Source organism: Canis lupus, chromosome 22 (assembly GCF_048164855.1).
Source record: "Canis lupus baileyi chromosome 22, mCanLup2.hap1, whole genome shotgun sequence".
Taxonomy (NCBI): Eukaryota; Metazoa; Chordata; class Mammalia; order Carnivora; family Canidae; genus Canis; species Canis lupus.
The window spans coordinates 43,447,360-43,460,196 of record NC_132859.1 but is presented as its reverse complement, the minus strand read 5'-3'; the positions used below and the strand labels follow the sequence as shown (position 1 = coordinate 43,460,196).

Genomic DNA, 12,837 nt, shown 5'->3' with positions numbered 1-12,837 from the left:
TGTTTGTCCCCATGATTCTCTACCTGCTTCCCCACCCCAGCATATTGTCCTTCTCCTGTGAGCCCTCCAGGCCAATTTACCCACACATTCTCATGTTGCAGAACATGCTGTCTTTGTATCCCACTTACTGACATCTATGTAATATTCCTCCTCTACACTGTAAGCTCATTGTTAGCAGGATGTTAATCTGAACCATCCCCTTAACTCCCTCAGGATCTGGTACAGATTTGGGCTCAATAAGTGGGTTTTGTGGCTGTCAACACCCCTTGTGCATCCTTGGCTGCCTGTCTACCCAGATTGTGGATAACTCTCTTGAGGACCGTGATGATTCAGCTCTGTGTCCCTGACAGCAGCTGGGCACTGTGCTCGCTTGACCTAAATATATAAGTGTTTAACTGAATGGTTGAAGATGACCCCATTAATCACTTCCTGTTTATGTTTATTGTACCTCAAAGAACTGCAACATTAAAAGTTTTGGACAAAGTGGTTTTGGATAAAGCGGGTGAAACTTTATCCAAAGGATAAAGAGGGGTTAGAGATGGAGAAGGGATTCTAGGAGAATGTAGTGTGACAGGAGAGGAAGCCTTTAGATGGAGAGAGGGATCAAAGAAGACAACTGGTTTGATAGCATGGAGGTCTCTGGGAGGCTATGGAAAACCATTTTTCTTTGGAAGGAAAGGAACAGAAGCCAGATTGAAGTACAACCAAGGGAGCTCGATGTCATGACCCTGAGATCATGATCTGAGCCTAAGTCAAGAGTCAGGCGCTGAACCGACTGAGCTACCCAGGCTCCCACAGTGAATTTTGACATGCATGTGCACCCAAAGCGATCCCTCTCAGATCCAGGCTCAGAACATTCTCTGGCCTCAACAGGCTCCCGGTGCCCTTTCCTAGCCGGACTTCACCTTCTCCAAACATAGCTATGTTCTGATTTCTAGAACTGTAGACTAGCTTTGCCTATTTTTGAACCTCATGTAAATTGAATCAGGCAGCTTGTATTCCTCTGTGCACCACTTTTTTTGTTCAAGATTATGTTTATGAAATGCAAACATGTTGATCGTTCTTTTTCATTGCTATGTAGTAATTTTGTATGAATGTTGATTATAATTTTAGTACCGAAATATTATTATTATATTTTAGAGAAAACGCCTTTCCTAAACCTAGACTATTATTTTGCCACAAATATGTTTGATTTTGTAATATTTTTCTTACACTAAATGGGTCATTAAAACATAAGTGAAAATGTGTCCATTTTCAGAAAACATGATTAAAAACTGTGCAAATAAAAATCAATAAACTCTTAATTTAGTTCCTTTCCATAGAGTTGGACAAGAAGTTGATCTTCTAGAGTCAGGGTGTAGGACAAGGCTGCATGTTAATATTGGACCTATGGGAGTGGCAGGGAGTAGCCTCCTTGAGTAGAAAGCTCCCCGCCTCATGTGCTGTCTTATTTCTCCCCACTGCTCCTTGCTCCAATGATTTCTAGTGAGATGAGTCAAAAAACGACTAAGGAGGGTCCCAGACTCTCCAAGAACCAGAAGTTTTCAGAGCACTTCAGCATACATTGCTGCCCGCCATTCACCTTCCTCAACTCCAAACGTGAGATCGTGGATCGGAAATACAGCATCTGTAAAAGTGGCTGCTTCTACCAGAAGAAAGAAGAGGACTGGATCTGCTGTGCCTGCCAGAAGACCAGGTAAGTGGTCTGCGCTGCCCCGGGCATCTGCCGGTGCGGCCTGCGGTCTCTCGCTCCACGCCCCCGCCTGCTCTGCTCTGCGATTTCTGGGCTGCTCGTCCCCGACGCCCTGCAGTCCGCTCCCCGTTAGACTAGACTCTGCCGCTGGAAGGTGCTGCAGGGCGATCGGAAGGTGGGAGGGGGAGCAGGGCCTGCCTCCCGGTTTCCAGCTCCTGTCAGCATCCCTTAAGCAGCAGAGGAGAGCCATGGCTCCAGCCTCCAGCTTCTTTTGGCCCCCTCAGCACCAGCCGCCGTGCAACGTCCCCTCAGAGGCCCAAGCACCAGCCAGCTGCACCCCCCGCCGTGGTCAGAGCACCGGCCAAGCCACGGTCCCCTCCGGCCAAGCCACGGTCCCCTCCGAGGTTCGAGCGTCAACCACGCCCCCGCCCAGAGGTCCGACCACCACCAGCCAAGCAGCGCCCCCCTCAGAAGTCCAAGCAGCCGCCGCGCAGCAGCCCCCAGAGAGGGCCAGGCACCAGCCGTGGGGGGTCCCCCATCAAAGCTTCTAGGTTCTGGTAACACCATCTCTTCCCTTTTGTTCCCCCAGCCCTAAGGTTAGTAGCTGCCTCATGTATTTACTAACATCTGGGTTACCTCAATGGTGCTCTCTTGGCCTTGCCAAACCTGTGTCAATTCCCTGCATTAAATCCCCTCATTTGAAATAACTAGTGTGGCTTGTGTTTTCCTCATAGAGCTGCGGGTACAGTACTTCCGATGGCAGTATCAGTTGCTTCTTTAGTCTAGGAGGACTTGATCAGTTGATTAGTTTATCAACTCAGAGATCCACCCCAGTAATAGATTGTGTAAATGAGGCCCTCCAACACTGTGCCTCAGAGAGAGGAGGAAGGGTCATGAGGGAACTGGTTCAGCCAATTCATGCACCCATCCTCCTGACATTTCATCTGATGTTAATCTCAGTGGCAAGATCCTTCATTCATTCACTTATTAAGTCATTCAACAAACTTGATTGCATACCAAAGAGTTCCATATATCATACAGGGGGATGGGACTATAGCAGTGAACAAGCCAGGTTGTGACTCACCAGGTTGAAACAAGAGAATAGTTGGTCACTATGTGGGGCGTGATTGCCTTAATATTGTCATAATCAGCAAGTATATGGAGCTATGGGAACCTGGAGCAGGGCTCTGCCCATCTGGGGTCTCAGAGGAGGTTAGGCTAGGGTAAGCAGAGAATAAAAGGAGGTCATGCAGGGATCCCTGGGTGGCGCAGCGGGTTAGTGCCTGCTTTTGGCCCAGGGCGTGATCCTGGAGACCCGGGATCGAATCTCACATAGGGCTCTTGGTGCATGGAGCCTGCTTCTCCCTCTGCCTATGTCCCTGCCTCTCTCTCTCTCTGTGACTATCATAAATAAATAAAAATTAAAAAAAATGTTTAAAAGGAGGTCATGCAGAGACAAAAGGTGAGCCATAGACATGTTTTTGTCTGTCCCATCTGAGACTGGTCAGCTTTTCTCTTTTTTATTTTTATTTTATTTATTTATTTATTTATTTATTTATTTATTTATTTATTTAAGATTTATTTATTCATTCAGAGAGAACGAAGAGAGAGGCAGAGACACAGGCAGAGGGAGAAGCAGGCTCCATGCAGGAAGCCCGATGTGGGACTCGATCCGGGGTCTCCAGGATCACACCCCGGGCTGCAGGCGGCGCTAAACCGCTGCGCCACCAAGGCTGCCCCTCTTTTTTCAAATAGACTTCATTTTTAGGTCAGTTTTAGGTTCATAGCAAAATTGAGTGGAAGGTACAGAGACTTCCCTCCCTGCTCAAACACATGGCAGGCCAATCTTTTAGTCCTTTTAATATTTGGAAATTAAGCTGTTTTGCAGATTAATAGTGGGCACTAATTATATTTGAGATTTTCATACCTACTCTGCTTAGCATGTTACTGTGTGCGCATGTCATGGGCTGTTGAATGACTTACAGGGGAATCAACTGAAGAGCATGTTAAAGATGCCCCCGGAGAATCTAATTCCTTGGGTCACCAATGAGGTCTGGAGATCTGCATTTCCAACAAGCAGCACCTCCACCCCAGCATAGTGACACAGGTGGTACACCCTTTGAGAAGCACTGATTTAAACCATCCATAAATAAATGATCCACATTATCTGTAATGTTCAGTAAAGACACGTGGAAGGGACCACACGTATGACGAAAAGTGAAAGCATTAAAAAGATGCAAGATAAGTGAGGTTAATTTGTGAAGGAGGTAAGAGGCCTCCAGTCTCTAACCCTGGAACAGGAAGTTGCATGCTAAGTTAATTAGTCATTAACTAGTCATTAATTAATTAACTAGTCTCCCAAGGGGCCTAAGTCCAAGAGGGCTGGCCAGGTAAGATAGGAAGTGTGAGAAGCAGGGGAAACTAATTAGATACAAGGCATGTCATCTGTGGGGGTGCCTTCAAGCCACCATTTGCAGCGAGTTGCGTGATGGCTGCTTGGATGGCTGGGGGTTCAAGCAGTACACAGACAGGAGATGGAAGACCGTTAAGGCCAGCTTTATCTGTCTGCACCCAGCCTGCTGGTTTTATTCACCTAAACTCCAGAGACATCCTAATTAATGTTGGCGTCACTTGATTTCCTGTTAACTGTTCTCGGTGGGTATCAGGCCGTCTTTGCCTCCTCAGTCCTCGTTGCTCACCCGGGATAGGGGACCCAAAAGCCTCCGTTTATAATGTTCCACTACATAGAGGATGGATGGACCATTGGAGTTCTTCCTGAGATACTTATTTTTCTTTCTCAGATTTCCAAAGGTTCTGAGGAAAAGCATTAGAGCCATTGCTTCACCATGTTATTTATTCCCTCTGTTGATACTGGTTAACTATCCCAAGTCAAAGGGGTGGGAGGAGTGTTAATGGGGAAAAAATTCACTCTTAAGCAGAGCTACTAAATTGCACTTGGAGAAAGGGTCAAAGAAGAGTTTCTGAAACAGACTTGCTTTCTGAAATGGTGCCATTCCTGAGTTCTGACCTTTAAAGATAAAACAAAAATTGACAAAGGCCTTTTGAATCCTTACTAATTCCCTTGGATAGATCTCAAAAACCAGAGAATATTTATATCTTAGGACCTGATTGGTATAATTCCATGCAGCCTAATTGAACATGGTAGAGTTCTTGTATCTGATGGGAGGAAACCCTGGCATCTCCCTCTTAATTTATTCTACTCTCAATTCCTCAAAATTTTAGGATTTCACAGGTCATCCTTGCCTTTAGTGTTAACACATGTTTTCTGGGCCAACCTTCTTTTGGTTCCTTGGTGTTTTGCTTTAGGAGCATGGGATCTGTGGTTTTGTGACTGATTTGGGGCAAGTCACCCAACTTTGAGCAGTGTGATGTATGCCTTTGACTCATTCCTTCACAAAATGTCTTGTACCAAATTGAGCCCTGCACATCAGAAACTTGGAGGACCAATCTATTTCTACATGTATTTGCAAACTTATTCATCAAGACTATGTGCACAGCACTGCTCCAAGCTCTGGGCAATCAAAGGAAATGATATATGCCCCTGGACCAGCTGCTCGTGGTATTTATGAGTGCCCCCCGCCCACCCCATGTGATGCTGCTCTTCCCTCCAAGAATCACCCCAAGCTTGGCTGCTTCCATACTGCCTGCTCCCTGCCTCGTCCCTCTTCTCCTCCAGCCACTTTTTTTGCTCTCTTGTCTCACTTCGGCAGATGATAAAATCAAAGCCCAGGAAAGTAACTGATTGCTAGAGGGTTAAGGTTCTAAGTGGCTTCACGTTCTCCACAGAATTTGGTCTTTTGGAGACAGAGTGCTTTAGTTTTGACTCTCAAATTGAAGCAAGCAGGGTTTGGTGTTTTACTGACCATGCATTGTCCTGAGCTAGACATGGTAGTGCATTGCTTCTAAAGGTTAGGACAAGTACACCCACTGAATGACTACGTGCTACGTGCTCGTTACATTGGTAATGGAGTAGAAACCACTCTACTTTTCCTTTGTACTGTAGAAGAAGATATATGTGTCAAACAACAATGCAATTATAAACACTTACGTACTTGATGAGCTAGAATTTACTTCTGAAGAGCACTGACCCAGAGCAATTACTCTGATGGTCTGAGAGTGTGCACTGACAGAACCAGGTATCGGGGCTAAGATTCAACTGTCAGGGGTACCTGCCTGCTTTTTAGGTGTGCAGGCCCAAATTATTTCAGACTTTTTCTATGACATGACTTGTCCTCACCTTGTCCTTCCTGATGCCAAAAGGAACACTGCATTTTGTTCTTCTGGAAAACCGTGGATCATTTTCTCTTTCCTTGTGCAGGACTGACTAAACTTCCGGTCCCTTTTCTGAGCTCTCTTTGTATTTACAGAAGCAAAAAACCTACTCTGTACTCCTTTCTTACATGCTTGTGGAAAAATCCCAGCCAGGCATGTATTAGGCTTAATTGCATCCCAGTGTTTATGCCCCGGCGATCTATTTTTGGTCTCTCATCGGCCAAACAGAATCGGAAATTCATCATTTCTCAGATGATGTCAGGGTTAGGGAAAAGGCCTGAGCGCTTTGCTCTTTGATCAGGTTCTGGCTCTGCCTGCCTCTCAGGTCACATTATTGCTTTTATGAGTTTCGATGACTGAACTCTTGAGTTTTGCCCTAAGTCATAAATCCCTTCCTGTCCAGAAGCAGGCTTCTATACACTGTGCTGGTCCCCATAGCACAGGGCCTGTGCAGAGCAGGCATTCGCAGAGGCCTGGGTTAGCCAGAGAGGCCTCTGGTCTGATGAGCTGTTTGTGCTCTTCCATTCTGATGTCCTTAGTCTGGAGCACATGGTTAACGACTCTCTGTAACAGACTTAATGCCATTGTTGCCCATCCTCCGGCCACATTCATTCCACATATCCCTCACGTAGATCAAGCTGATGATCCACGTGTACTACTCTGGCTTCCAGCTGCTGAGATGAGTCATGGATACAGAGAGCTGCTGAGTACAGCTAGGAAAAGCCTCTAGCCTTAAGGGTTGGTGCTAGCATGAATGGATGAGCACCTGTGTCTCTCCAGGCTAGTTTGCCTCCACAAGCCCCAACATGTCAGGATATGCATCTGTCATTCAATCCTTCCTGTCAGCCCCGGAGGAGGAAGCATTTTTTCCTGATCAGATCAACCCTTCCTTCCTTCCACTCAAGTGTGATCTGTGTGATCTTCTTTCCTCTACTCGCGTTTCCTCCAGGGTCTTACTGTACCTCCCTGACAACTTTAGCCTTTTTCTAGTGTCTAAAGAGAAAGCACTTCAGCTTTTAAACATGTCCAGCTATCTCTTAATGACTGAGTTCACCTCTGGTCCCTGTTTTGTCTCTCCTTTTCTCAAACAAATTTTTAAAAAATAGTGTAAATTCATCACCTTAACTTTTCTATATTGCATTTACTCTTCAACTTACTGTGCTCTGATTCTTTCCCATAGCACTTCACTGGAATTTCTCCTGTGCAGATTCCTCCAGGAGCAACCATTCAAGGGCAGGCAGTTTGGGAGGCAAAGGAAATGCTGAAGGAACGGGGAAATGAGGAAGGGAAGCAGCTAATAGAGAGTGTGTTATCAAACCAGTTCTCACTGTGGGCTCCTGGGGCTTAATCCTGCTAGGGAGCCCTAGGAGCCAGTGTAGGAGTGCACTCAGTTTTCCTATCCAATCAGCAGGTGAAAGAGCTGGGATATTTATACAACCAGGTCCTGTCAGTCATTAGTCAATCAATGCTACTTTAAGGGTAGAGATGTTAATTCATTGACCTTCTGGCCTGCCAAGCAAAGTGGGCTACAGCAGCAGGAAATAGCCCACAGGCAGAGAAAGGCATCTGGAAATTTAGCCAGTGTGCACACAGTGGTAAGAGCAAGGGGTCATAGGCAAGGCATCAGCAGCATCTGCTCTAATAGCTTACCTATGGTCTTTGTTACTTTACTTTTTTTTTTTTTTTGAAGATTTTATTTATTTATTTATGAGACACAGAGAGAGAGAGAGAGACAGGCAGACAGGCAGAGACACAGGCAGAGGGAGAAGCAGGCTCCATGCAGGGAGCCAGATAGGACTCAATCCCGGAACCCCAGGATCATGCCCCAGGCAGGAGGCAGGAGCTAAACTGCTGAGCCACCCAGGGATCCCCTATGTTACTTAACTTGATGAATGTTGAGTCCAATCTTTATATCAGTGATGCTGTCTGTTAAATTTGTTGACTACTCACTCATTCAGTTATTAAATTCTCTGTTCTCTTGCCTTCAGTGACTGTCCTGTTTCCTGATTCTCTGTGTGACCTTTCCTTCTGTCTCTATTGTGAATCCTTCCTTTTCTGCTAATTGTTAAATCTTGGAATCCCCTGGGGTTCCATCCTGAGCCTGTTACTTGGGTGATTTTTCCTTCTCTCATGACTAGCATACTGATTGATAACTTTCAAATCTTCCTCCAGCCCTGACACCAAACTCACGTATGGGCTTGTTTGTCCAGCAGATCAACTTGGATGTTGTCAAACCTGACTGTCTCCACTTGACTTCTTTACCATGAAGACTTGTTCTTCCTCTTCTCTCAGCAAGTAATGTTACTGTCTCTCCTTCCACACATGTTGAAAACCTTAGCACCATCTTAACTTTCAAACATCCCCCCAACAAATGACTGCCAATTTTACTCCTAGGGTTTTTTTTTCAAACTGTTACTTAGAGCACTCTAAGAGCCAATGGAGAGGGGTATAGACATGAGGGTGAGACTGAAAACAAAAGAGGGAGAATGGAGATCGTTGATAGAGTAAGACTCCTCCTTCACAATATGTGTGGAGGGACTGGCTTTCGATGAGAGCAGGAAAAGCCATTTGGTTTTGCAAAGGAGAGAGAGACCCATTAATGGGCATTAAGATGGAGGCAAGTTCTACCCAAGGATGAGAGAGTTGGGGGATTGAGAAGGTTAGGGTAGGTTTTGAGTACCTGAGACCACACTGAGGCAAGTACTGAGGGCTAACTGAGCTCTGATCCATGGAGCCGTGTCTGAATCTTTTGTTCTTATGGAGTTGATTCTCCAAAGAGGGAAACAAATTATCATCTTCACAATTGCCATTGGAATCATCCAACTCCACATCAGGTCTGCTTTTCTTCTAGCTTACTTTGTCAAGTGTCCCCACAGCAACTCTTCCTAAATTTCACTAGGCATCTCTACTACTCTGACCCTTGTTTTTCCTTCCCCATTCATCAGAATCCCCCCTTTCCCCCCCTGGTAGTTTGATTTTTGTATTTATTATGTTGTATAGTATTGTATTATAATTATTCAATTTATTTAAACCAAAAAAAAAAAAAACTCAGTTCACTCATTTCTCCTGTCCCCTACTCCCTACTCTCCACCTTTGGCTACTATCAATCTATTCTCTTTATCTATGAGCTTGATATTTGTCTTTCTCTGTCTGATTTGTCTGTGTAATGCCCCCCACCCCCGCCTTTTTAAAGATTTTATTTATTTATTTATGAGAGACAGAGAGAGAGAGAGAGAGAGAGAGGCAGAGACACAGGCAGAGGGAGGAGCTGGCTCCATGCAGGGAGCCCAATGTGGGACTTGATCCTGGGTCTCCAGGATCACACCCTGGGCTGAAGGCAGAGCCTTCAGGCATCCATGCAGGCCATGCAGGCATCCCATGTAATGCCCTTAAATATATCCTTGCTGTTGCAAATGGCAGGATCCCATTCTTTTTTTACTGCCAAATAATATTTTATTGCATATATAAACCACAATTTTATTATCCATTCATCCATTGATGGACATTTAAGTTGTTTCCATATCTTGGCTATTGTAAATAATATTGCAATGAACATGGAGGTGCATATATCTCTTTGAGTTAATGTTTTCATATTCTTTGGATAAATACCCAGAAATGAAATTGCTAGATCACAGTTTTAATTTTTTGAGGAACCTGTATGCTGTTTTCCCCATAGCGGCTGCACCAATTCACATTCCCATCAACAGTGCACAAGGGTCACCTTGTGTTCTCCACACCTTTACCAACACTTGTTATTTCCAGTCTTATTGATAATAGCCATTCTAAGATGTGTAGGTGATATCTCATGTGGTTTTGATTTGCATTTTTCTGATGATTTGTGATGTTCAACATCTTTTCATGTACCTGTTGGCCATCTGTATGTCTTCTCTGAAAAACTAGGTACTCATCTTCTTTCACCACTTTCCTCCCTTCCCAAATGAGAAGCCATGGCTCAACATTTTAATCTTTTTCAAAAATACCCTACACCCCTCTAACCTCTGAATATCTGTCTTATATCTTTGGAAAAACTTTAACTTTGGATAAATCCAGCCATCTGTCTTCACCACGTCTGTTTCCAGGCAGTTGAGTCTCATTGGAAAATAACCTACAGCAGGGCAGTAGTAGTTGGGTGTAAATAGGATTCTGCTCATCATATCACCTGGCACTGTTAATTTTGGGGCAGTCATGGTTCAATTACTGCATTCAGATAAAGGAGGAGATCATAGAACCCAAAAATGTCATGTATATATGTGAAAAACACTCACTCACCACCACACATACCAACATATATCAGGTTTATTGAGATATAATTGGCATGCAGCAGGATTTCACCTTTTCGGCAAACAGTCACACAATCATGTAAACACCATCACAGTTGAGACATTTTCATCACCTCTTCCTCCCACCAAATTTCCCTCATAATTCCTCTGCAGTCAATCCCCAAGCCCCTGACAACCACCAATCTGTTTTCTGTCCCTAGAGTTTTATAAGTCTAAAATGTCATATAATGGAATAATACAGTATGTAACCTCTTGAGTCTGGCTTCTTTAACTTAGCATAATGCATTTGAGATTGAATCATGTCATTGTATTAATCAGTAGTTATTTCATTTTTATTGCTAAGTAGTATTCTGTTATATGCATGTACCTATTGTAGTTTTCCATTAACCAGTTGAAGGGTATTTAGATTGTTTCCAGTTTTGGGTGATTATGAATAAAGCTGCTGGAAACATTCATGTGAGTGTAAATTTTCTTTTCTCTTGAGTAAATAACTAGAACTGGTATTGCTGGGCCATATGGTAAGTATGTGTTTAAATGTGTAAGAAACTGCTAAATTGTTTTCCAAAGTAGTTATATTATTTTGTATTCCCACTAGCACTGTGGGATGCTCTGCATTCTTGTCATCTTTTAAAATTTTATCCATTCCAAAAAGTGTGTAGTACTATCTCATTGTAGTTTTAATTTTGTATTTTCTTAATGACTAATGATGTTGCACATATTTAAATGAACTTATAATAAATCATCCACCAAAGATAGGTGATATTTATTAGATAAGTGTGTGCTCAATCTTTTGCCCATTTTGGAAAGTGGATTGTTATTTACTTATTATTGTGTTTTGGGAGTGTAAAGAATATATCTGGATATATTTTTAATGTATAATCAAATATAACAAATTTAATATATTTATCAAATATATGTTTTACAAATATTTTCTTCCAGTATGTGGCTTGGTTGGCTTGCTTTCTCATTTTCTTAAACTGTCTTTTGAAGAACCAAAGTTTTGAATTTTACTGAAGTACAACTTATTGATTTTTTTCTTTTTAAGATCATGCTTTTTGTATTGTATGTAAGAATTCTTTGCCTAACCCAAGGTCACAAAGCTTTTCTCCTATGTTTTCTTCTAGAAATCTAAAACTTTAGGTTTACATTTACATTACTGTACATTTTGAATTAATAAGTATGGATCGAGGTTCAATTTTTTTTTTTGCACATGGATATTTAGTTGTTCCAACACCATTTGTTGAGAAGATTCTCTACTGAATTACTTTTGCAATTTTGTCAGAAATTGGTTGACTACAATGTTTGAGTTTATTTCTGGACTTTCTATTCTATTCTGTTAATTTATATCTTTTCTTTACCAATTCTATTACTATAGCCTTATAGTAAGTATTGAAATCAGTTTAGTGTGAATTCCCCAACATTGTTCTATATTTTTGGAATTGGTTGTGACTATTCTAGTTCCTCTACTTTTCCATACAAAATTTAGGGTCAGTGTGTCAACCTATGCAATATATCCTGGTAGAATCGAATGGGATTATGTTGAGTTTATAAATCAACTTGATAAGAACTGTAACAGTATTGAATCTATGAACATGGCACATCTGTCCATTTAGGTCTTTTTTTGTTTTGCCTTTTCAGCATATGGATTTTGTACATAATTAGTTTGCTTTATAATGAAACATTTCATGCTTTTAGTTACTATTAAAATAGTTCTTTTTTCAATTTCAGTTTCCAATTGTTTGTTGCCAACACATAAAATATAATTGATTTTTGTATATTGATCATGTATCTTGTGATCTTCCTAAACTCAGTCTAGCTTTTTCCAGGGGCAGACGCTGAGATTTTCTACAATGACAATCATGTTTGTGAATACAGACAGCTTTTTTCCTCCCTTTTCAATATCTATGCCTAATTTTTGTATGGTTTACGCTACTATTTCACTTAGAACATTTCCTTCTTGGAGAAATATTTTTAATGAGATTAAGTCCTTGCAAAATTGGCTTTCTGAATCATTAAAGGGGGTAAAGCCCAAATTACATGCTCTGCTATGTGGATGGACAGTCTTTATAATTTTCATCATTCAAAGCTGTGCTACAATAACATGACTAAGGCATTTTATATAGGGTTTGACTTTTGTGTAATAATGAAATAATGTTGTTTTCCTATTTTCAGTTTGTCAATGGGGATGATGTACAGAGTATTTCATGTAGGCATAGAACTCCTCTCCTGTGTCAGCAGAATCATCGTTATTATCATTGTTAAGGAACCTTGGCGTACCCCTTTGACTTAGCCTTCACACTTCTTGCTATCAAATGGCCACCTCACCCCTGGGGTTGTCTCCTACTTCCACTACTACACATCAGACACAATAATGTACATATTCCTTGCTGGAACATTCATGAGTCAGGACCCAGGACTTTTACACTCATATCCCTGGGGACTGACTCAGGGGTTGGCTGATGTTATTGACTGAATAAGACCTATAAATACAACCTACCTGTCATTCTGGCAATGGGAAGGGCAAGGGCTCTGACATCAGGTTTGAGTCTGAACTCTGCTGTCTGGTCAAAG

The 12,837-nt window shown here is 42.4% G+C and overlaps 1 protein-coding gene across 8 annotated transcripts in view; it reads left to right on the top strand.

The window, feature by feature from the left end:
* The window catches only part of MOBP (myelin associated oligodendrocyte basic protein), a 54,212-nt gene that overhangs the window by 25,977 nt on the left and 15,398 nt on the right, over positions 1-12,837 (top strand). For 5 of the 8 annotated variants that reach the window (XM_072793259.1, XM_072793260.1, XM_072793264.1 and 2 more), the window contains 2 exons: positions 1,487-1,696; positions 1,978-2,244. The exons of 1 other annotated variant lie outside the window; for it this stretch is intronic. In XM_072793259.1, the coding sequence (XP_072649360.1) occupies positions 1,491-1,696; positions 1,978-2,244 (473 nt within the window). In that variant the 5' untranslated portion in view covers positions 1,487-1,490. Of the gene's footprint in view, positions 1-1,486; positions 1,697-1,977; positions 2,290-12,837 lie in introns of all 8 variants that reach the window. 2 more of the 8 variants (XM_072793266.1, XM_072793265.1) reach the window with 2 other exon arrangements.